This window comes from Lytechinus variegatus, chromosome 6, assembly GCF_018143015.1.
Source record: "Lytechinus variegatus isolate NC3 chromosome 6, Lvar_3.0, whole genome shotgun sequence".
Lineage (NCBI taxonomy): Eukaryota > Metazoa > Echinodermata > Echinoidea > Temnopleuroida > Toxopneustidae > Lytechinus > Lytechinus variegatus.
Genome location: NC_054745.1, coordinates 20,438,371 through 20,464,138, shown reverse-complemented (window position 1 = coordinate 20,464,138; position 25,768 = coordinate 20,438,371). Strand labels below are relative to the sequence as shown.

Genomic DNA, 25,768 nt, shown 5'->3' with positions numbered 1-25,768 from the left:
AGCAGTGCTGACTTTGAATACTACTCTAACTCGCACAAGATGTTCAGTGATACATGGTTACTCTTATGTCCACTTTTAATGAACTAGACCAACAAACTTACAGAGATATGATGGTTATTTAACAAAAAACCCCAACATTGCCAAAGTTCATTGACCTTACATGACCTTTGACCTTGATCATGTGACCTGAAACTCGAACAGGATGTTCAGTGATACTTGATTACTCTTATGTACAAATTTCATGAATCAGATCCATAAACTTTCAAAGTTATGATGGTAATTCAACAGATAACCCAATTCGGCCAAAGTTCATTGACCTTTGACCTTGGTCATGTGACCTGAAATGCGCACAGGATGTTCAGTGATACTTGATTACTCTAATGTCCAAGTTTAATGAACTAGACCAATAAACTTTCAAAGTTATGATGGTAATTCAACAGATACTCCGATTCGGCCAAAGTTCATTGACCCTAAATGAGCTTTGACCTTAATCATGAGACCTGAAACTTGCACAAAATTTTCAGTGATGCTTGATTACTATTATGTCCAAGTTTCATGAATCAGATCCATAAACTTTCAAAGTTATGATGGTAATTCAACAGATACACCCAATTCGGCCAAAGTTCATTGACCTTTGACCTTGGTCATGTGACCTGAAATGCGCACAGGATGTTCAGTGATACTTGATTACTCTAATGTCCAAGTTTAATGAACTAGACCAATAAACTTTCAAAGTTATGATGGTAATTCAACAGATACTCCGATTCGGCCAAAGTTCATTGACCCTAAATGACCTTTGACCTTAATCATGAGACCTGAAACTTGCACAAAATTTTCAGTGATGCTTGATTACTATTATGTCCAAGTTTCATGAATCAGATCCATAAACTTTCAAAGTTATGATGGTAATTCAACAGATACACCCAATTCGGCCAAAGTTCATTGACCGTAAATGACTTTTGACCTTGGTCATGTGACGTGAGACTCATGCAGGATGTTCAGTGATACTTGATTAACTTTATGTCAAAGTTTCATGAACTAGGTTCATATATTTTCTAAGTTATGATGACATTTCAAAAACTTAACCTCAGGTTAAGATTTCGATGTTGATTCCTCCAACATGGTCTAAGTTCATTGACCTTGGTCATGTGACCTGAAATGCGCACAGGATGTTCAGTGATACTTGATTACTCTAATGTCCAAGTTTAATGAACTAGACCAATAAACTTTCAAAGTTATGATGGTAATTCAACAGATACTCCGATTCGGCCAAAGTTCATTGACCCTAAATGACCTTTGACCTTAATCATGAGACCTGAAACTTGCACAAAATTTTCAGTGATGCTTGATTACTATTATGTCCAAGTTTTATGAATCAGATCCATAAACTGTCAAAGTTATGATGGGAATTCAACAGATATCCCCAATTCGGCCAAAGTTCATTGACCCTAAATGACCTTTGACCTTGGTCATGTGACGTGAGACTCATGCAGGATGTTCAGTGATACTTGATTAACCTTATGTCCAAGTTTCATGAACTAGGTTCATATATTTTCTAAGTTATGATGACATTTCAAAAACTTAACCTCAGGTTAAGATTTCGATGTTGATTCCTCCAACATGGTCTAAGTTCATTGACCCTAAATGACCTTTGATCTTGGTCATGTGACATGAAACTCTAATAGGATGTTCAGTAATACTTGATCAACCTTATGGCCAAGTTTTATTAACTAGGTCCATATACTTTCTAAGTTAATTATGACGTCATTTCAAAAACTTAACCTCAGGTTAAGATTTGATGTTGACGCCGCCGTCGCCGTCGGAAAAGCGGCGCCTATAGTCTCACTTTGCTTCGCAGGTGAGACAAAAAAAATCATGTTTCGGATATGCTGATCACTTCGCAGGCAGCGCATCCCCCATGCTACGGGTACCTGTTGAGATGCGCATAATATGGCTTGAATTGCAGGAGCATTGTCAACATAATACATGTATAAGCCAATCACTTGAAAAGAGGACAACCCTTGATTTTAACTCATTCAAATAATATAATTAAAAAGCAGAGAGGTAATTTATGTTCATAATTTTGATAATGAAGGTGGAGATGGCAAGGGGAACTGAAATTAGCAGAAAAATAAAAAAACATTGCCAAAGGTTTGATAAAAATCTATCACAGAATAAAAAATTTATTAGAATTTTAATTATTGATTTGAGCGTTATATGCCAGCAGCATTCCTACACAGAAAATGGTAAAAAATCAATGAGATGTCATTTTCTCAAAAAAAATGAAAATGGTTTTACTGTACTGTATATCAATAAACAAATCGTTTCACACCCAATCCTGAATAGAAAACAAAATTAAGTCATACAAACCATTAAGAAAAATGAAATTCATGCATTAAATATTACCAAACACATGGGGCAGCTGCTTGTGTATTACATGTACGTCACAAATCCAAAACTTGAAATTCTAGTAAACGTTCTTAATCTTTAAAGAATTTTCCTCAAACCTTCGGAAACATTTTTCAATATTTTTTCTGCTATTTTTACAACAAACTCTTCTAAAGGGTAAACTTCCCCTCTAAGCAGGGAGTACAACTTATGAGTGTGCTTACCAGAATGACCAGGGTGTCTACTATGAAGGCGAGCGCTAGGTGCACATTGTTCGTCATCCCAACAATTTTTTTCTGAAAGCTGAGAATCCTCTATATCTCCATTCACCATCCCAAGAGGATAAAACGTCAGTGGTTTCTCTGGCAAAGGATGAAAATAATGTTTTAATTTTATCATTTAAATAATTTGACAAGGGTGCCCTTTCAGCAAAAGCTGGTATCAATACGGGCCCTAAAAGCATATAAACAAAACATGTATACAAATGTTAAGACATACTCCATACTTTTTTCGCTTGCATCCTTAATCCTAACTAGACTGGGCTATTTCGACACCTGTTAAGAAGGGAGGGGGCTGATTCAGCCCCCTTATGATCTCAGCTGTCAACGGCCCAATCACAAAGAAAATTGGCACATGCGTTACCCATGGCATAATGGCATAATCTACAAAACTGAAAGATCAAATTCTGCAAAAAATCTTCTTAATTATGCTTATTTATGTATAAAATCAAAACCTTGCTCTACTTAACTACATAATGCACCTACAATGCTACTTTTTGGTTCAGACTTTTTATAGGAATATCATCAAATTTATGTCAAACATTTTCATCACATTTATTTCCTTATGTATTTTATTGCTTTTAATTTCTTATGTAAATTCTTTGTTTTTCAACTTTTTGTTTTTTTCAACTGATATTGTCAGGGACTTTATTTTGAACATAATCAAGATGAAACAAAAATTATATACTTATGAATAAAGCCCCCCAGATCTTGATTGTTGATTGTGCAAATGTAAAAAAAAAATGACACACAAGTCACCCATGACTACAAGTCACCCATTACTTAATCTCTACAATTCAAATGTCAGTTGTACCAAAAATATTCAAATTTATGTTAAATCAATTATGCTAATGCAAAAAGAAAATCAGAACTTGGCTTTGACTATAGCCCCAAACTGCTATATTTTGGTCTGGATATTCTTAAGATTATTATATAATGAATCTTTTTTTAAATGTCAAGATCAAAATTTTGTCTGAAGTATTTTGCTTTTGTGAAATTTCTTATGCATTATGCAGATTTTTTCTACTTTGTTTTTCTTTTTTTCAATGTAAATCGTCGGCATTACTATTTCAGAATGATACAAATTTTGGCTACATACACAATTTGCCGTGGATTTGTACATGAAATCACTTTTTTGAGCATTTTTAGGTCTGATATGCAATTACAAAATGTTACATAACTCTGGAATCACGTACCCTCACATCGCGAATTTAAATTGAAAAGTCGCTTGAGACTTGAAGGAAAAAAGTTATGAAACATCGTTGCGTGATCTTTTCACGTTACGGATTTATCATGAAAAATAATAAGGGGGATGTTTTTGATCCCCCCCTCCCGGCTGAATAGGGTTAACTGTGACTTGAAATCAAACTTGAATTTTAGTTGCGTGCAGTGTAAGATGTACCATTGCCTTGCTCAGATCATGCCAACAAGACACACCCTAGCACCCGTCCATCAATCATATTACAAGCAAAATATTAAGTGGGCGTAGGTATTTAAGCACGAGTCTAATAGGGCATTGCAAGAAACTTGCGATCAATTGAAAGTGTATTTTTGATAATCACATTTCTTGTAATTAGTTGTAAATTTGTGAGTGATTACTGAACTGCTTCTTACAACAAGAAGTGTAATCTGGGGAGCGTTTCACCAACGATTTCGTCTGACAAGTTGCTAGATCTGACATCTTTCCTTTAATCTGATTGGCCAAGAAGCACTGTTACTATGGTAACTGTTGGATAAAATGGGACTTCTCAGATAAAACGTCCGACAAGTCCTTCATGATATGCTACCCTGATTTGCTACAGATAATGGATCAATTGATTGTAAAATCCCAACAGAAAATTTGCAATTATTCCTTCAACACCCCCTCTATCACACTAACACTTTATGAAACACCCCAGGTGTATGACAATTCTAATGTGTATATATACCAGCATCAAAGACCTCACTCAGAGGTATCTTAGTCAGGCCAAGCAGCTCAAACCGGAAGCTTATATCCCCATGCCATGTTTGCGGATAGATCCTGACATATCTGGTTTGTACCGGTTGTATGAAGTAGTTGGTGACGATCAAGTGCCTGTCTCGATTGCCATGGAAAATCTGTGAGAGTGAATAACAAAGTGAAATTTGATACGATGAAGATTAAGCAGTGATGCCGCTGTTGTTTTATTTCCTTGGGCAGATACATGTAGATGTAAAACTGATTTTAATAAAAAAAGGAAGCAAAAAGGAAAAAAGACAGAAAAACAGAAGAATAAAACATAAACATACATTGTGGGTAACTATGAACCATTAATAGGGACTATAGCACGGTACCCTAAGTTTTATGCAGCGCCTATTGTCTGTGAATACATCTATCTGCGGTATTCTAGAGACAGAAAAGACACAGAATGACCACAAGTGTTACACCTACATGACAAAATAAATTTCCACAGAAAATGATATTCAATCTGAGGCATCAAATGTACGTGTAGCAACCTCAACAAGTAGCCCTTCTCATCAAAATCCCTGAATCATGTGGAAGGTATTAAAAAAGGGTGCACAGACATGGAGTACCATTATTTTCAATCTAAAACAAGTGTCGCTGGGGCGAGCGTGTTATAAGCCGCCTGTAACACGGAAAATAGAGTTATTGGTCAAGCAAGAAAAGTGGAAGGTGGCAAAGCAAGAAATGTGGAAGGTGACAACTTTGATCTTTGATCTTTTGACCTCAAAATCAACAGGCTTCCTGGGATCCATGCTAGTATCATACGCACCAAATTATATGAGACTAGTTTAAGTTACACTGAAGTTATCACATTAACAAGGACTTCAGAAGGGTAAAATGAAAACATGTCACTATGACTTTGACCTTTGACCTTTTGATCTGAAAATCAATAGCCTTCTTAGAATCTATGCGAGTATCAAACACACCAATTTATATGAGCCTAGGTTAATTCAAACTGAAGGTATCACGTTTACAAAGAAAAGTTAACGCACAGATGGACAGACAGAAGGACACTTAGCGTGATACCTTAATATGTCCCATATAGGACAGGGGTATAAAAAGAGCTGATGTTAATATTTTCGCAAGAAACACACATATATTGCACAATTCTTCATGGGATTCTTGGCAAACTTGATCTTCGGAATATATTGATTATTACTTGAAAATATTGTGAAAACTCAATGAATTTATGTTTAATGATAAAACTCTCCTAGCCTCCTTCATACCTCGGACCCCTTGATGTTGACACCGTCCTTCCATTCGGAGCCATTAATGCTCATTCTGACTCTGTATGCTGTAACCCAGTAATCATCATCAGCATTCCCTTGCAATTGTACACCTATGACGTCACGCAGGACTCCAATATCTGCTTGAATCCAAGGATTGCTGTCATCGGTAGATGGTTCTGGCATCCAACCTGGATTAGAGAAAACATGATCATCATCACCACCATACCATATACCTTCACTACCATATACCACCATCGTCATCATCACTATCACCACCATACCATTGCCTTAACCAACATTGTTATCATCACTATCACCACCATACCATCGCCTTAACCACCATCATCATCATCACTATCACCACCATACCATCGCCTTCACCACCATCGTTATCATCACTATCACCACCATACCACTGCCTTCACCACCATAGTCACCATCACAATCACCACCATATACCGCCATCGTCATCACTATCACCACCATACAATCGCTTCAACCACCATATACCACCACTATCAAAACCATACCATCGCCTTCACCACCATATACTGCCACCATTGTAATCATCGTGATCACCACCATACTGTCGCCTTAACCACAATAAACCACCACCATCGTCATCATCACTATCGCCACCATACCATTGCCTTAATCACCATGTACCACCTTTGTCATCATCACTATCACCACCATATACCACCATCGTCATCATCACTATCACCACCATACCACTGCCTTCACCACCATATATCACCATCATCATCACTATCACAACTGTACCATCGCTTCAACCACCATATACCACCATTATCATCACTATCACCACCTTACTATCGCCTTCACCACCATATATCACCATCATCATCACTATCACAACTGTACCATCGCTTCAACCACCATATACCACCATTATCATCACTATCACCACCATACCACTGCCTTCACCACCATAGTCATCATCACTATCACCACCATTTACCATCACGTTCACCACCATTTACCACCATTGTTATCATCACTATCACCACAATACCATCGCCTTCACCACCATATACCACCATCGTCATCACTATCACCACCATACCACCAATTTTACCATCATATACTGCCACCATCTATTATCAGTGATCACCACCATACTGTCGCCTTAACCCCCATATACCACCACCATCGTCATCATTACTATCACCACCATACCATCGCTTTCACCACCATATTCCACCATTGTCATCATCACTATCACCACCATACCATCGCCTTCACCACCATGTACCACCATCGTCATCATCACCATCACCATTATACCACCGCCTTAACCACCATATACCGCCACCATCGTCATCACTATCACCACCATACCATTGCCTTCAATTCACCACCATATACATGTACCACCACCATCGTCATCACTACCACATTCATCACCATACCATCTTCTTGATCACCACCAAATACCACAATCATCATCACTATCATAATCACTCTCATAATCACAGCCATCGCCATCACAATTATCGTATCACTAACACCATTATTATTAAACACCATCGTCATCACCATTATCATCACCACAGTCATCATCATTACCACTATCATAATCACCACAATGGTCATCACAGTTATCAAAACCTCCATCATCATAATCATTGTTATCTTTGGACCGATGTCAAGAAACAGGTGTTTTGATACTTAAATTGCTTGCTAGGGCAGTTAGAGTTTTTCGTACTTGGAGAAGAGAATTGATAGAGAAAAACTGGGGTATAGTGTTCTCAAATGGAGGTTTTTGTCATGCATCGCACAAATGCCAAAAAAAAAATGGCACACAAGTCACCACCATATACCGCCACCATCGTCATCACTATAACCACCATACCATCGCCTTCACCATCATATACCACCATCATCATCACCATTGGCATAAGGGAGTAAGTGCCACATCAGTCAAATTTGAGTTATTATGGTTTCTGAAACACCCTTTGTATGTTGCATGTTGAGGCAAAATTTGGGGAAGAAATAATCGTTCTATGGGAAGATATTGCAGAAAATATGCTGTCAATTGCATTGACACGACACCTATGTAAATAACGAACACATAGTGCCCATTTACAACAAATGATAATTTGTGTAACTTGCTTACTTTTGCCAAAGTACTGCAGCATATACTATCACCAATATCATAATCACCACCACTGTCATCACATTTATCCCAACCGCCATCATTATCATCGCTATCATTACCACGATCATTATCCCCATCATCGTTAACACCTTCAACATGATTTGTCCATGTCAGTCATCACCATCATCATCACATCATCATCTGCCTCATCATCATCATCATCATCATCATCATCACAATCATCATCATCACAATCATCATCACAATCATCATCACAATCATCATCATCATCATCACAATCATCATCACCACCATCATCATCATCATCTCAATAATCATCATCACCATCATCATCACCATCACCATCATAATCATTACCTGACGGCCCATTCAATCTGGCAAAGGTCACTGACAATCTTTCGGAACTTGCATCAAGGCTTTCATTCAGAATGGCAGAATTTTCCATACCCAATGGTTCAATATCTGTAAGACAAAACACAAAATACCTGGAAAATATACCTATACAATGCAAATATGCATAGGCCTTTACTATCTGTTCATCATATTGCTAATAAAAGATAACCCCACTACCCCGGGGGAGTGCCTCCTATTTTTTGTGCCACAAAGTTTCTATTTCGATGCAAGCAGAGGCACACACAGGCATGGCTATGTTGCGCACTAGTTTACAAATGGTTACAAATTTGTAATGCGTGCCCAAATTTTCAATATGTGGACAATTTGGGCATGCATTTCACGCACTGCCACGGACCTATCCGCAAGCTGGCACGCCCGCTTCCGGCACTGGCCCACACGAGTGCGTGCTCATGCACAAACCATGCGAGAAACGCAATGCTAGCAAGTGTCAACCAGGTTTCATTTAACAGTGATATTCCGGATTCATAATTCTGAAGTATTACATGATAGTGGATGTACCTCCCTGTAATATCCCAGGTTAATAATAGTGGATGAACATTAGTATTACTTACCTAACTGTGATATCCTGGGTTCATAATATTGTAGTATTAATGAATAGTGGATGTAGTATTACTTTATACCTACCTGTGTTATCCCAGCTTCATAATTCTGTAGCATTACTTGATAGTGGATGTAGTATTACTTGCCTAACTGTGATATCCCGGGTTCATAATTCTGTGGTATTACTTGAAAGAGGATGTAGTATCACTTACCTAACTGTGATATCCAGCGTTCATAATTCTGTATTATTACTTGATAGTAATAATAATAATAGTATTAATAATAATAAACAATGCGCCTCAGAATAGAATATTTCTAGATAGATGGTGCTATATACATATATATGCCTAGTGGAGCATTGTGGCCCAGTAGATAAGTCTTCTGACTTTGTAACAGAGGGTCGTGGGTTCGAATCCCAGCCATGGCGTAATTTCCTTCAGCAAGAAATTTATCCACACTGTGCTGCACTCGACCCAGGTGAGATGAATGGGTACCTGGCAGGATTAATTCCTTGAATGCATGAACGCTTAGAGGCAGCTCAAGCTACAGCCGGGGTAATAATAATAATAACGCTCCTCGGAATAGAATATTTCTAGATAGATGGCGCTATAAAAAGGCCTATTATTATTATTACTATTATTATGGTAGATGTAGTACTTCTTACCTAACTGTGATATGCCAGGTCCATAATTTGGTAGGAACTCCAGGATTTCCATCCGTAAAGCGCCCGGATAGCTTTTGAATTCAAAATTAAGTTTCATGTAACGCACTTCAATAGGCATATCAAAGTAGTTCACCACAATTGTATCCGGATCATAGTTTGATATGAAGGTCTGAGGGATAAGAATAATGATAATAATTATACAAATGATGAAATTTTTGGCCCCTGCCACTCGCTGACTTTTTACTTTCAAGTCTTGCGCAACTTTTGAGACCAATTTTGCGTCACCCGGGTACGTGGTTCCGAAATTACACAACATTATGTAAGTGCATGTCAGACCAAATATTGCTCAAAAATGTGATTTTGTGTACTAAGTCAATGCATATTGTGTTATCAACCAAAATTCATAAATGCATGATTATTTTTAGTTTTGCTGGTCTAAATGTATTTATTTTATGCTTTTCATGATCACAGAAGTCCCCAACAAATTTTGTTGAAAAAACAATGAAAAACAAAAGGTCGAAAAACAAAGAAATACATAAGAAATTCCAAAAAACAATATAATACATAAGACAAGTGGAATGCCTCTGGCCGTCTCACCTGCATCACGTGGTTCAATATAGCAGCAATGCTGACTTTGAATACTACTCTAACTCGCACAAGATGTTCAGTGATACATGGTTACTCTTATGTCCACTTTTTATGAACTAGACCAATAAACTTACAGAGATATGATGGTTATTCAACAAAAAACCCCAAAATGGCCAAAGTTCATTGACCTTACATGACCTTTGACCTTGATCATGTGACCTGAAACTCGAACAGGATGTTCAGTGATACTTGTTTACTCTTATGTACAAGTTTCATGAATCAGATTTATAAACTTTCAAAGTTATGATGGTAATTCAACAGATACACCCAATTCGGCCAAAGTTCATTGACCTTTGACCTTGGTTATGTGACCTGAACCGCGCACAGGATGTTCAGTAATACTTGATTACTCTAATGTCCAAGTTTAATGAACTAGACCAATAAACTTTCAAAGTTATGATGGTAATTCAACAGATACCCCTGATTCGGCCAAAGTTCATTGACCCTAAATGACCTTTGACCTTAATCATGAGACCTGAAACTTGCACAAAATGTTCAGTAATGCTTGATTACTATTATGTCCAAGTTTCATGAATCAGATCCATAAACTTTCAAAGTTATGATGGGAATTCAACAGATATCCCCAATTCGGCCAAAGTTCATTGACCCTAAATGACCTTTGACCTTGGTCATGTGACGTGAACCTCATGCAGGACGTTCAGTGATACTTGATTAACCTTATGTCCGAGGTTCATGAACAAGGTCCATATATTTTCTAAGTTATGATGACATTTCAAAAACTTAACCTCAGGTTAAGATTTCGATGTTGATTCCTCCAACATGGTCTAAGTTCATTGACCCTAAATGACCTTTGACCTTAATCATGTGACATGAAACTCTACTAGGATATTCAGTAATACTTGATTAACCTTATGGCCAAGTTGTATTAACTAGGTCTATATACTTTCTAAGTTATGATGTCATTTCAAAAACTTAACCTCAGGTTAAGATTTGATGTTGACGCCGCCGCCGCCGCCGTCGGAAAAGCGGCGCCTATAGTCTCACTTTGCTTCGCAGGTGAGACAAAAATGATTTGATATCGCAATTTTTTCAGGTACACTTGCTAAGAACACCACAAAGAGCTTCTATACCAAGAATTAGTACATTTTGAGCTTTATTTAGGGAGTTACAGGAAAAATTATGATTTCGCATACTAATTATGCATAAATTAGCATAATCACTTAATAGCAATTCGCATGAAATAAATCACTATGCAGTCTTGTAGATTATGTCCCAGGCAACCTGCATGCCAATTTTCGGCGCGATCGCGCAGTTGACGGCCGAGATCTTAGGGGGGTGCCTGGGAGGCCCCCCCCCCGGCCATCTTGCCTTCACTTTAGCAGTAGGGTTTTCTAAATTGATCTGTGTGCATATGATAAGTAAATGATGCAAGAGTGAAGTACTACAAGCTATAAAAAGTTATTATGTGTACAACACAGCACAGTGCCAGTCATGGAAAGTTAATTGACCTTTGACCTTATTCAAATTTGACTCATATTCGAACTTGACCTGTGCCTTCAGGAGATGGACCTCTTGTATGAATTTGGTGATCCCACCTCGAAGCTATAGAAAGTTATTGGGTGTACAACACAGCACGTGCCAGTCATGGAAAGTTCATTGACCTTTGACCTTAATCAAATTCAACTCACATTCGAACTTGACCTGCACCTTCAAAAGATGGACCTCTTGTATGAATTTTACAATCCTACCTCAAAGATATAGAAAGTTATTGTGTGTACAGCACAGCACAGTGCCAGTCATGGAAAGTTCATTGACCTATGACCTTTGACCTTATTCAATTCAATTTATTCAAATTCCATTCAATAAAAAACACAAGATACAATATCAGAAAAATACATAATTGATAAGAAAGCAATTAAACATACATGAATACAAAATGAAATTTGGGAGACTGCAAAAGACCGAAAGGTCTTGACGAGGCAGACCCCGAGTGCCATCATGGCGATACAAATATTTACATATTAGAAATGAGGACATGAAGGGAAAAAAAGTACAGATGTCCTACCCCCCCCCCCCCAATCGGGAACTGCAAACCAGTGTAACAATTATAAATTATCTAAATACACTTTAAGAAAAAAATTCATGAGTCATATATGATGATATGATATGTTTTTTTAGCTTACGTTTAAAAGAAGAAAGCGAAGAACATTCTTTTATTTTACGAGGCAGTGAGTGCCAAACATCGGGTGCTCTATGTCTGATGGATTTATAAGCAAGTACTGTTTTGGGATTACTAAGATGAAAATTGTTGGAACTTCTGGTATTGTGTTCATGAACCTGGGTATTACGTATAAACATTGAATTAAAATTGCTTGGAACCAAGTGATTAGCATAATTGAACATAAAGTTTGCAGTTTGTAAGATATTGATATCAGATATTTTTAATATGTTCAGTTTTTTGAAAATTGGATCAGTATGGGCTAAGTAAGGAGAACTTGTGCAAATTCTTATGGCTCTTTTCTGCAATAACAGTAAGGAATTTACGTTTCTTTTGGTTCCAAAACCCCAAGCAATATTAGCATAAGATAAATAAGATAATATGAAAGAATTGTACAATAGTATAATAGACTTTGGCATTAACGTATCTTTTAGTTTGAACATAATACCAATAATTCTAGAAATATGAGTTCTTAGATGCTGAAAATGCAAATTCCAGATTAAATGTTGATCAAGAATAACACCAAGAAATTTAACATTAGTTTTCCTTTCAATTATGGTATTGTCTATTAAGATTTGGCTCTGGTCTTCCATAATGTTTTTGTTTGTGTTGTGAAATATAACATAATTTGTTTTACTGAGGTTGAGAGATAACTTATTACATTGTAGCCAGTTAGTTAATTTACGTAATTCTACATTGATGGTGTTTATCATTTTGTTAAAATCATAATGAGAATATAGCAGTGTCGTATCATCTGCAAATAACACATAACTAAGCTTTTCAGAAGACTTATAATGTCGTTCATATATATTATAAAGAGAAGCGGCCCAAGTATGGATCCTTGTGGGACGCCACACTGGAGCTCTAAAATTTGTGATTTATGAACATCGACCTCAGTGTATTGAATTCTATTTTTTAAATAATCTCTAAACCATGCCAGAGGCGTACCCCTTATGCCATAACATTCAAGTTTATGTATTAAAATTGAGTGATCGAGCGTGTCAAACGCTTTTGAAAGGTCCAAAAATAATCCGGTTATATATTGTTTTTTTGCAAGGGAGTTAGTTATTCTATCATATAAGTCCAAAACTGCTAATTCCGTTGAATGATGTCTCCTAAAACCATATTGGGCGGTGCAAAGTAAATTGTTTTTGTCTAAAAAATTATATACCTGGTTATGGATTATTCTTTCTAAGATTTTAGATAAAGAGGGTAAAATAGATATGGGTCGGTAATTTTCACATTGGATCCGATTTCCCTTTTTAAATATTGGTACGACGCGTGCTAATTTGAAAGAATTCGGATAGCACCCAAGAGACAATGATAAATTGAAAATATGACATAGTGGATCTGCTATAAAGAAAATTATTTGTTTTAAGATAAATGAGTTGATATCGTCATGCCCACAAGTTTTGGTATTTTTAAGGGATTTTACTATGGATATAACTTTGTGTGGTCTTACGGGTTTGAAAAATATCGAGTTTTCAGCTCGTTCAGGTAAAAAATCTTTAAAAGAGTGCTCATTGGTTGTAAAAGTTTTTGATAAAGTTGGACCTATGTTTACAAAATATTTATTTAAGATGTTTACAATTTTCTGTGGGTCACGAGTCTTTTCTTTTTCAGAGTACATTTCTTTTGTGAATTCTGTTCTTTTACCCCTGCCTAAGATATTGTTTAAGATGGACCAGGTAGCAGACATATTTCCCGACACTCTTTTAAGTTTATTTGTATAATACATTTTGCGTGATGCTCTAATAATGGCTGTTAGTTTGTTACGATAAGCCTTAAATTTATTATGTTGGACGGTATTGCTAGGATTGCGTATATACAATTTATATAATCGATTCTTTTTTCGAATAAAATTCATTATTGCATTGGTAATCCAAGGATTATGAATATTATTTTTTCTTTTCTTTTTGAGCAAACAAGGTATATTTTTATCATAATATTCCTTAAATTTTTGAAGAAAAAGTTCATATGCTATGTTCACATCATGTGTTACTTGAAATACATCTGACCAGGTTTCTTTTATAAGATCGATTTTAAGGGAGTTTATATTTTCGAATGAATAATTTCTATTAAAGTATTCATTAGATTCATATCGTTTCCCTTGTGTTTTTCTTGATATTGTAAAAATAGGAAGGTGATCTGATACATCATAGTATAAAATACCACTTTGAAAATCTCCTACAATATTTGTGAAAATGTTATCTAAAAGCGTTGCTGATGTCGGGGATACTCTGGTAGGTTTGTCTATTAATGGATAGAGGGCGTAACTATTCAATAATGATTTGAAAGTATTATAAGACTTGTCATTTTTTGAAAGTAAGTTTATATTAAAGTCGCCCATTAGATATATATGTTTGCCACCTTTCGAAAAATTACTGATACACGATTCTAATTGATGAGTAAATGAATCAATATTCGTACCGGGTGGACGATATGCTACGCCTACAATTACATTTTTACATTTAACATTGGAAATTTCCACAAAAAGCATCTCAAAGTCTGGTGATTCGGACAGAGGGGTCATTAATTGAAAGGAAATATTTTCTTTTACATATAATACTACACCTCCTCCACGTCCATGTAATCTGTCAGAACGTAACATCTGATAACCTTCCATGTTAAATAAAGTAGGAGAATTAGGGTTTAACCATGATTCACTTACTCCAATGATGGACAATGAATTGTTTAGGGATTTAAAGGATACACACAAAGAAAATTCACGAAAGTGATGATTATAGACAAATTATATATGAATGGAAAGGTCTTGTCTTTTTATACACAAATATGTCACTAAAAAGTCTTACAGATGTTGTGGAAATGCAAGAAATGAAATTAATAGAGACCCTTCTCAGCCCCCCAGCCGCCCCCAGGCAGACATTCACGCGATCGAAAACAGTCGAGAATAATGACGTCACATGATCGACTACACACTATCTCTCTGTGCATAACAGTACACTGATACACCTTCCTGGTCTCTATTTTTCTTCGAATTTACCGTTTTCTTCATGTGTTGTGATATCCGATTTCGACATCTTCAGACTATAAGAGAACCAGAACTGTGTTACTTTATCCATTTTTATTGAATTATGAACTGGAAAGACCGATTTTGTCCACTCGACAGTCTTCGTTGTGTTGCTCTGATTCCAAGCTGTACGGTCCCATTCACTTGCTGCCGATGCAGGTTACGCTGCACTGTTTGATCCAGTCAAAAGTCAAGGTAAGCATGTTTGGAAACTAGTCTGTACTTGTTCTGACGATGCGTTCAGGTCAGATGACAGATACAGATCTGATATAATTTTAGAATCATGCATTTTGGCATGACTACTATTAAAATTAAAAAGTCTTTATTTTAGAAATAATGTTTTTGCACAATTCCAGCAGATTTTTCTTCACAAAGACTTCAGTCAGATTTCTAAATAAACTGGTCAGGACTCAGGCGATTAAATTATTTAGGAGCATGAGCACTGGCATGGACCATGGCTGAAAATATGCTGTTTCAGAGGAATGTTTGGCATTATCGTAGTTTTTGTCACCAGTCCATTCACTGCCGTTTATTTCGTCAACGGCGGTGATCCACTCCCATTGACTTTGTACACAACGAGCGCACAAACACCAAATTTCACGATAAGGCCGAATGTTTTCACGATAAGGCCAAATGTTTAAGTTTTTATTAAACACAGGTCTAGTACCCAATGCGTTTATGCTCAGGAGGGCCCTGTATCGTATACATCCAGATACACAGAATTATATCACCATAATGCCGATGTCATGAAGCAAGACAAATTTTCAGCAGTGGTTACCCTGATCATGCTGATTCCTGGCCAAAACTAGAGTTTGGTGTTTCTTTCTGATTAGAGTGCTTCTACATATGAATGCGTAATGCCTTCAACATAAAACAATGAAGATAAATGCACTCTTTGTAATGACACAGGGTACCGTACCTCAAGTGATTCACTACCGCTAAGCGGTAAGTAGAGTGGGGCCTACACAAACATCACTTGAGCGTTGAGGTAGAGCACCAGTGTTCTGAGTGGAATTTTTCAGGTGTCTAAACCTACTATTATTTGTTGTTGACCGGGAATTACATGCCACCGCACGTCGTCAATCATCAAGATAATGAAATTCATACTTTGATTTGATTATTAGGTGATCTGTCAATTGACAGATCACCTCTTGTGTTTCTACGAATTTTCTTTTTTATTTATTTCTTTATTTATTTATTCTTTTTATTTATTTTTCTTTTTCCACCCTTTTCTTGTTCCACCAAAATCATCAAAACTATTCAATCAATTTTCATCAAAATATTATCAATTATGGACAGTTATCATACGATGTGTACGAAACAAGTTCAACGTCAAATGGTCATCGTGACGTCATCTACGCGCCATTTTGTAAAATCACATTATCAACAATATCTCCATTATCAATCATCAAAAATTAACAATATTAATATCAAATTAACTTCAGATCAAGGGTGAACTGTCCATGTCATCAAAGGTCATTTACAGGTCACGACGCGCATGTACGCGCGCGTCAAAATTTTGAAATGCTCAAAATCACTTTTTGATCAAAGTAGAGTACATTTCAGGTCATTCTAAGCATTTCAGGAATTTACGCGCTCACAGGTTTTCGCACGCGTTTACGCGCGTAACGTCCTTACGCAACGCACAACTGCACTTTATTTTACATTAATGCATTTTTTATAAAATTCCCCAATAATTTGATACCTTAACCGACCTTCTACGACCAGTAATAAAGGAATGCGCCTCCGTCAAAGTTTGAATTACGCGCGCAAGCGCGCGTTCACAATAGGCCAAAAATGTGCAAAAATATGCTTTTACAAAATTCTATATAACTCTTCAGATAGTCCGTTGACCCCCAAATTTTCTTTTATATTCGGATAGAATAGGACTTGTAGATGTGATTTCATGTCACATTTGACAATAAATTTTATCATAACGTCATCAAATTTTCGTCAGAACTAAAATTTTCCAATTTTTGTTTTTTGACGTTTTATTAATTTTGGAAATATGACTATAACTCCGTAATCAATGGTCGTTTTTAGCCCAGTTTTCTACATATTGTAGCTGGTTTTATATTCTTCCAAATTATTTTACAATCTTATCATTTTAAGCAAGAGATCATCATAAATATTAACAATGTATAAAAGTATATCATTATGATAAAACTTGCACTTGAAAAATTCAATTTGAGGTTATATTTCATCGTTGCCTTGAAAGTGTATGGCAGTTACTGTGGTCGAATGGTTAGTGCATCTGCCTTATAATGCGAGGGTCCCTGGATCGAAACCCATCAGGATCTATTTTTTTTATTTATTAAGTTTTGTCTTATTGTGCGTGTAACCCCCATAAGCCAGTTTGGGGTTCCATTCTGCGCATGATAAGAAGTTCATTCGTACTAAAGTGACATGATTGTTTTATATTTAATGAGATATTAGCAACAACCTTGATGTCTTGATTTTTCTTTTGAATTGTGCGTTTCAATACACGCATAAAAACAACAATGCGTGTACTAGCAACTGGTATTTCAGAGTTGGCCAAGTATTGTTATAAGAACATGCTGAACGCATTCCAAATACCTCCATCAGTGTCGATTGCTTTGCTTTCTATTCACTTGGTCTATGCAATTTCTCCATCCTGCTATGTAAGACATGCTTGCATAATATCTTGCAATGAAATCTACCTATCGTAATGTAAGAAATGAAAGGTCATTTGGTCATGATTGTTCATGAGGTAACCAAAAATCTAGTCTATGGATACTGATTTAAATTTTTCAAAACTGGATTCTAGATTCTTGCTTTCATCACCACTGCTCACTATTTCGTGTTATCACTTGCTAAATTTGAATTGTCATTCTTTAGAAAAGAAGTTTTTTTTACAACCTTTTCTTTCAAATAATGTCTTTCAAAAGTATTAAACATGTCCTTTCATTAATAAAACTGCTCTTAATATCATGATGCTCATATTGATCTGCATTGACATGGTGATCATTATAAAAAAATAGATCATAATCATGAGATTCACAGACAGATCACCTAATTCGTCCGTAAGACGAATTAAAATTCTAGTTTAAATTATTTCTTTATTTTTTCTCTCTTCTACACACAGATCTGCACACTTGCTGACTCTGGTGACTTCTGGTCTCTGCTCGCTACTTCAATCTGGGAGATTCCATCATGTCCTCTTACTGATTTGGATATAGCCATTTTTTTTCTTCACTCTTTCCAGGAGCTACGGTGCAAGTTTTGGACTGATAATGATGCAACAGAAAATTTATCTTTATCGATCTTGGAAACGATTTTGAGCACAGTTTTGGAGAGAACTAAAAAAATTGACTTGGACAGGAATACAGCTTGTCGAAAATAAGAACACACAACTTAAAACGAAAAAAACAATTTTAATGTTATTAGGGCATTTTGCAAGAAATTTTCTAATCAATCACACGTCCCAAATCAAGGGTAAGTCCTTTGATTAAAGACAAACATGTACATGTAGTTGAACTGCTATTGCAACTCGACCTTATTACGCTTGAATTTGAATTTAAGACTTACGCTTGATTTGCAATGGAACATAAGTTTCTTGCAGTGCCCCATATTTGTGTTTTGTTATCAGATATCTAACGTGCTGATTTTTCTCGAAAGGTATAATATATTTGTCCTTTTAAACGGTATTTGAATATGGGTACGCCTTTTATTTGTTTTCCACAATATTTATTGCATGTACATGTATGAACAGAAGTGAAATATTTATTGTGAAGCACTGAATGTTGTGTGCTGTTGTGTGATGGTTCATCATTTTTTTTTGTTCTAAGACTGTAAGCCTGGTGGGTGTGAGGAAGTGGCCTGGATGAAAGAAAAGTGAACATGTGCCCAATTACAGATTTGCATATTTTAAGACAATTTTGTTTCTGGATAAATATTGCTATGCATTCCCTACATTAAGAGTAAAGGAGAAGTCCACACAATCAAAAATTCATTTGAATTTAAAGAAAAATAAGATATTGCAGGAAATTTCATAAAAACTTTGATTCAAATTTATATAATTACTACTCTAACATTGAGAAATTTTGCCTAATTTATAAAACGATGATATGCTCATCTGTGTCGATGTGCAAATTACACTAACCGTTATGTCACACGCACTAAGTTCTTTTGTATTTTGTTGTTTGATATATTTACATGACATGTAGATTTGATATTTAATTTTCTATTTCTTTTCTGAAAAATTTTCAGAGGGATTTTAATTCCTCCAAATAACATTTAGAGTTACAATTCCGTAAATGTAACCTATTGTGTTCGGATGAAGAAATTCCTATACTCAAATCTGCAAAGAATTAAAAAACAAAATGCCACAAAAAAATTAGAAACGAATGTGATGTGAGTGACAACACTAATTTGCATATCATTGTTTTGTGACTGTTTTGAGTAAAAACAGCAAGGGAAATTACTCTATTCAAATAATTTTTAGTTGATGTGGACTTGACTTTTAACTCATCCTGTACCCCTCCCATCCCAAATAAGAGTAGAATCTAATCAAGAACTTGAAAATCAAAAGCAGCAATTAAATAAGATTTGATAAATACAGGTCTGAATGGGATTTCACAAGAAAAAAAAGCTGGGTAGGGACGAGAAGGAATAAAAAAAAATACCAAATTTAATCGGAGTTTTGAACCAGGGTCCTCGCACACGACAAAACGATGGCCAACACGTTTGGCCACATACCATTCCCTATGTGATGGTGGGCTTTTAAGATATATGAAACAAAGTCCGCTCGCCGCTGTGGGCTAATCATGTTTCGGCAATTCAACTGCAATTTCAATCATTTCGCGATGGATATTGCCATGTTATTTTGTGGTTCCTGACTTTGTTACGTAATGAAATTTCATAATTTTTTTTAGTCGTGACGAAGAATGTCTATGCTTTATATTGATTATAATATCAATTTGTCGCAAGTGTGATTTCTAAGTGAAAATATGCTTTGTTCAAATATATTTCTTGAAAAAAAAAAATCATTTTTTCTAAGCTAAATATCGGTTACCAAAATACGTTAAATGTGCACTTTATTTCACTGTTCAGTAAATTCAAACTTTTATCTATATAACAAGACCAATCTTGTGAGGAATAAACAATTCTAAGAGCAAAAAACGCTGATTGGAAAGATCGTCTTCAATGGGCTGCTGTCAGCTCAGCTGCTCACGCTCATTGTGTGACGTCACTCAGCTGGAGCTCGCAAGAGGACCGATGGAAGGCAGAAATATGGCATGAAAATAAATCATTTTTGAGAGCTGATTTCTGCAAACTCTAATGACTATTTTGAAAAGTGAAGTTATATATCTGATTAGTAATACTTCCCCTTTACAATGATGACCACAAAAAGGCATTATAAAATACTTTGGATTCTTCGGGTGTCTCCTTTAAGTAGATTAGATACATTGTCAAAGTTGCGACTTAAACTCCGGGCATTTAAGTGTAGTAAGCTGAAATAAGACTTGTCGTTACAATTATGACAGGAGTTAAGCTCGTCGGGTAAATAATAGTGGCATTCATTGGATTTCAGTTCTTCGTCAGATAAAGACATGTTTAAAGACTCAGTCATTTAAGGATTTACGTTGCTCGTTCATGCAATATACTACTATAGTTAAGTCACTGGCATTGATATCTAACGACATGTTCTTAAAGTGGTAATGGCAATTGTTACAATGTGAATTTGAAAGAGTAAATACATGGGAAAAACATCTACAGAAGCCCATTAAAGATCTAGTATGGAATATGTACACACAAGGCAAAAATAGAAACAAATATAATTGTTGAAAAATAAAATAGGATATAAGAGTATAAAACAATTATAGACTTGCATAGCGTATAAACAATTTGGATAATCTGGAGGAAAATTCGTCAATTTTGAGTTTGCCTTCAGCAAATATATAGAAACATGATAAATATGCATAATGAAATGATATGTTGATATGACATTTGATTGGACTGTAATTAAAAAAACATAAATTTATCGGGCTGAAGTTGTACTGTGACATACAAGGAGTTATTCAGACATGTCGATGGAGAATATAAAATTATAATCTTTGTATGTATGCGTACATTAATGTTAAGTTGTAAATATAATATGGTTTTATTTAAACAACAGTTTCGTGAATATTACATATAGAAGGGTATTTGATATAACACAGTTTTTAAGGATCTACTAGGAATATACAAACTGTAGCGTTTGTAGAGTTTATAAGGCAAGAAGGTCACTATCTCTAAAGATTTGTTTCTTCATTAAAGTGTTAGGATCTGTTGTTTTCACTGAGGCGATAACACGGCCATCACTTGTCCATGCCGCGTTTACATTTTTGTGTTGGCTTGTCTTCTTGAGGAGTTTTAGGGTTGTCAGTGTCAAATCTTCTTGAATAGAAATTCCACTCCCTTTCAATGTCTTTTTCGCTTTCATAAATTGCGCCTTCTGTTTGTAAGAACACAATTTCACGATGATGGGTTTAGGCTTGGTTGGATCTTTCTGACCTACTCGATGGGATCGATCAACGTGGTGCTTTTTCAACTTGAACCCAAGTTGATCCTTGGCAATGTCAATTGCTATTTGATCGGTATCTTCACCTATTTTCTCTTTCACACCAAAAATTCTAATGCTGTTTCTTCTTGTATGCTGCTCGAGAACATTCAATTGGCGCTCCACGTCTTCTCTTTTCTCGATTTCATTCTGTAGCTCTTTCTCCAAAATATATTTTTCCTTCTCTTTACTCTCCAAAGAATTTTGAAGTTGAATGATGGCTGATTCATTTTCTTCTATGTGGCGACGCATGTTTTTACATTGAACATTCACTACTTTATCCATTGTTTCTTTACAGACCGACTCCAGTGTTTTCATAAATTCTTTTGTTTTTAGTAAGTTAGTGAGAATTGTTTGTAGGTGATAATCATCATCAGGTGAATGTTCAGACATATCAACCGTAACAGTGTCATCAGCTATATCACATTCTGAATCATTTGGATTGGAATGTTTCACCTTTTTCTTGCTTTTAGGGGTACGCTTCACTCTGGCGCCATCCCCCTTGCCAGCCATGATTGACACGGAAGCGAACGTTGGGCTTGCGCGTGCACAATAGTGTATACGAACGGATATATGACGATCAAAAGTACATATGGGACTGAGAGAATATATATAGTTACGTTCATATGCGGAGCGTTCGGCAATGCAGATTTGCTATTTCTCCCTCCAGATCAGTCCAATCACGAAAAAATTCATGGCAATTACATCACAACACAATGTGTTCACAATCACATTAAAGTCAAGTCATAAAAAAAGAAGAGAAATCAGTTTCTTCTTGTAAATCTTGACCTAGAGTCCAGGTATGAGTTGTGACAGCTGAAGGGTTGCACACTTGTATCATCAGATTGGACTCATATTCGAACTTGACCTGTGCCTTCAGGAGATGGACATCTGGTATGAATTTGGTGATCCCATCTCAAAGATATAGAAAGTTATTATGTGTACAACATAGCACAGTGCCAGTCATGGAAAGTACATAGACCTTTGACCTTATTCAAATTCAAATCATATTCAAACTTGACCTGTGCCTTCAGCAGATGGACATCTGGTATGAATTTGGTGATCCCACCTCGAAGCTATAGAAAGTTATTGGGTGTACAACACAATTGTTGACGACGACGCCGGAAATAGTGATACCTATGTCTCGCTCAGCTACGCAGGCAAGACGATAACGATAATACTCATAATTATCACTACATAAATATATATATATATCACATTCATTTCCAGGGCCATTGGATCTAAAACTGTTCCACACATCACTGCTCTACCTCCACTCCCAGATGAGCACAGGCAGATCCAGCTGTGAAATTTTTCATCATGAAAATGTGCCCCTGCCCCTTTTTTTGCAAAATCATGGATCCACCACTGCAGAAGAGCAACCCGGCCAAGCAACTGTTCTTTAACACCTGGGTGGAGAGTGAAAAACCTGGATAAGTGCCTTGCCCAAAGACCTTAGTGCCAGGTGAGATTTGATACATGTACCTCAAACCTTGGTTTAAGAGTCAAGTGACTTACCCACTCCACCACGACACCTCCACACTAAAGACACAAACATTGAAACTGGAAAAGTATGATTTCCAAGATTTTAAGAAGTAAAATATTTTGAAATATAAAACTACCTCACAGGGAGCAAACTGACCAACGTGATGTATTGTGTGGTCTCTAACCCTAAACCCAGTACAGATAATAAATAGGGATGCCAGTTGGAATTGATCAGAGGGCCTCAAAATCACCTAGAATACAATATTATGTAAACAAAAATGCTAAGACTATAGCCTGAAAATAAATTGCCAGAGCTTAAATTCAGGCTTTTTCCTGAAATCTGGCATCCCTGAATAAACTATCCTAAAATCGTGTGTCTATAGGGAATATAAAATATTTTTAATGAGAGTGTATTTTTCTTGCTACTTGGTATCATAATCATTGCGATATGAATGCACCGAGTGGTAAATTTTGTGTTATCTAAACTGGAATCTATCAAACGAATACACTGCTCAGAATGGTGCATTATGGGTTCGAAACCTGTCTAGGTTAGAGCCCGAGGGGGGGGGCAATCAAATTATATTTTGATGGTGGTGTGCCTCACGAAGCGCTGAAATGGGCATCTAAGTAACTGATCACAGGGGTAAAATACAGGGTCTGTGAACAAAATATGTTGCGGGCAGTGTGAAAAACAGGGACCGTAGACTGGGATCATGGTACAGTGAGTATACTGTGCACGCTAGCGCTGTGCATGAAGGCATGTGGGCGTTAGCAGTACATGGAGCTGCTAGCGGATTTGGGCAGGGCCAGGGAACTCAGATGTTTCGTAAAAGAGGTCTTGGAAATATTGTCATTCAGAATATCCAAAATTATTCGTGTTTGTCATATTTAACACCTTAGTGCACTGGGCCCTGAACCCTTCTTTGCTGATTTTTTTTCAGGGAGGGAGACATTGTTTTTTTCTTGAGCGTGTAATGCAACGTTCGTGCAGCACCGATTGTGCATTGGTGCGAAGTACGCGTGGAAAGGATTAATACTATCAGATTTCAATTTTTTACCTTTTACTGTTCTAAGACTAAAATATAATCTAGATTTTTATTTTGATAAATTACTGATTCGAGCGGCACAGTAAACTATACTATAAAAATACCAGTGATTTGTAGAAAAAAAATGGAAACAAGTGTTGCTTGTTAAATGATAAACAACAGCTGTGCTATTATGTAAGACTTCTCTGCCTATAGTAGGGCCTTCGGAATGAAATTATTGTATTCAATATTTAATCACGTTTTCAAAGGCACATTGTATTCAGAAATCCAATGTTTGTCCATTTTCGATGTTGAACGAAGAAAATCGACCTCGAAATAAGGAAAGTAAGGGGAAATGATGGTATGGTTTGCAGGATGCTACCACGCTCACACATTGCCCATAGAGCTCTATGCATTGTCATATTTCCATCGTGTGTGGCCCCCTACTGTGACTGTATATATGCCGGGCTGTTGTGTTATCTTCGGACCGAGGTCAAGGCTTAGGTGTCTTGATACTTAAATTGCTTGCTTGGGACAATTAGGGTTTGTTGTACTTGGAGAAGAGAATTGATGCAGAGGGCACAGGGGTATAGTGTTCTCAAATGGAGGTTTTTGTCATGCTGATCAAGGCAGGTGTGCTTAAGCCAGAGAAATAGTACACAGGGCTTAGAAACTCTGTATTGTATTCGGCATTATTTACGTGTTGCATGTTATCATCATTACTTATTGTCATTATCATTATCACTTATCATTGTTATTATGTGTTCTTGAATTGTTTGCAGGTTTTTTTTTCAACCCCCCCCTCCCTGCCTTGTCTAGTGTTTAATTATACACAGGGTTTTCACAAAATTTCAGTGTGATTTTAGTCAAAATAAATTTTCCAGTTGCTTGCAGTATAGGATCCCGGTAGCAGCATAGGTAAAATCATGCTAATCAACATACGCTGCCTATTCATAAATAACGTTATGTTTTTACATACATGAGCGATTCAGCATTTTACACATCACATCCAGTCACACTTAGTTTGTACAACATCCTTGTGGATTGCAGATGACATGCCATTTGCTCCTTTTGGTAATTGCTCTGGGCAATATTTCATCCAAGATGGAAGGTTAAGGTTTTATATCAGACTTAGGGCTGGGTTTGGGGTAGGATTTAGCATTAACCCTAAGGACACTATGAACTCGGCCGTCGATAG

The 25,768-nt window shown here is 36.4% G+C and overlaps 1 protein-coding gene across 1 annotated transcript in view; it reads right to left on the bottom strand.

The window, feature by feature from the left end:
• LOC121417629 overlaps positions 1-25,768 on the bottom strand; it is a 160,351-nt gene that overhangs the window by 95,249 nt on the left and 39,334 nt on the right. The window contains exons 11-15 of the mRNA XM_041611366.1: positions 9,641-9,809; positions 8,380-8,484; positions 5,877-6,067; positions 4,595-4,763; positions 2,613-2,750 (exon numbers count right to left, since the gene is read on the bottom strand). Coding sequence (XP_041467300.1) covers positions 2,613-2,750; positions 4,595-4,763; positions 5,877-6,067; positions 8,380-8,484; positions 9,641-9,809 — 772 coding nt within the window. The remainder of the gene's footprint in view (positions 1-2,612; positions 2,751-4,594; positions 4,764-5,876; positions 6,068-8,379; positions 8,485-9,640; positions 9,810-25,768) is intronic.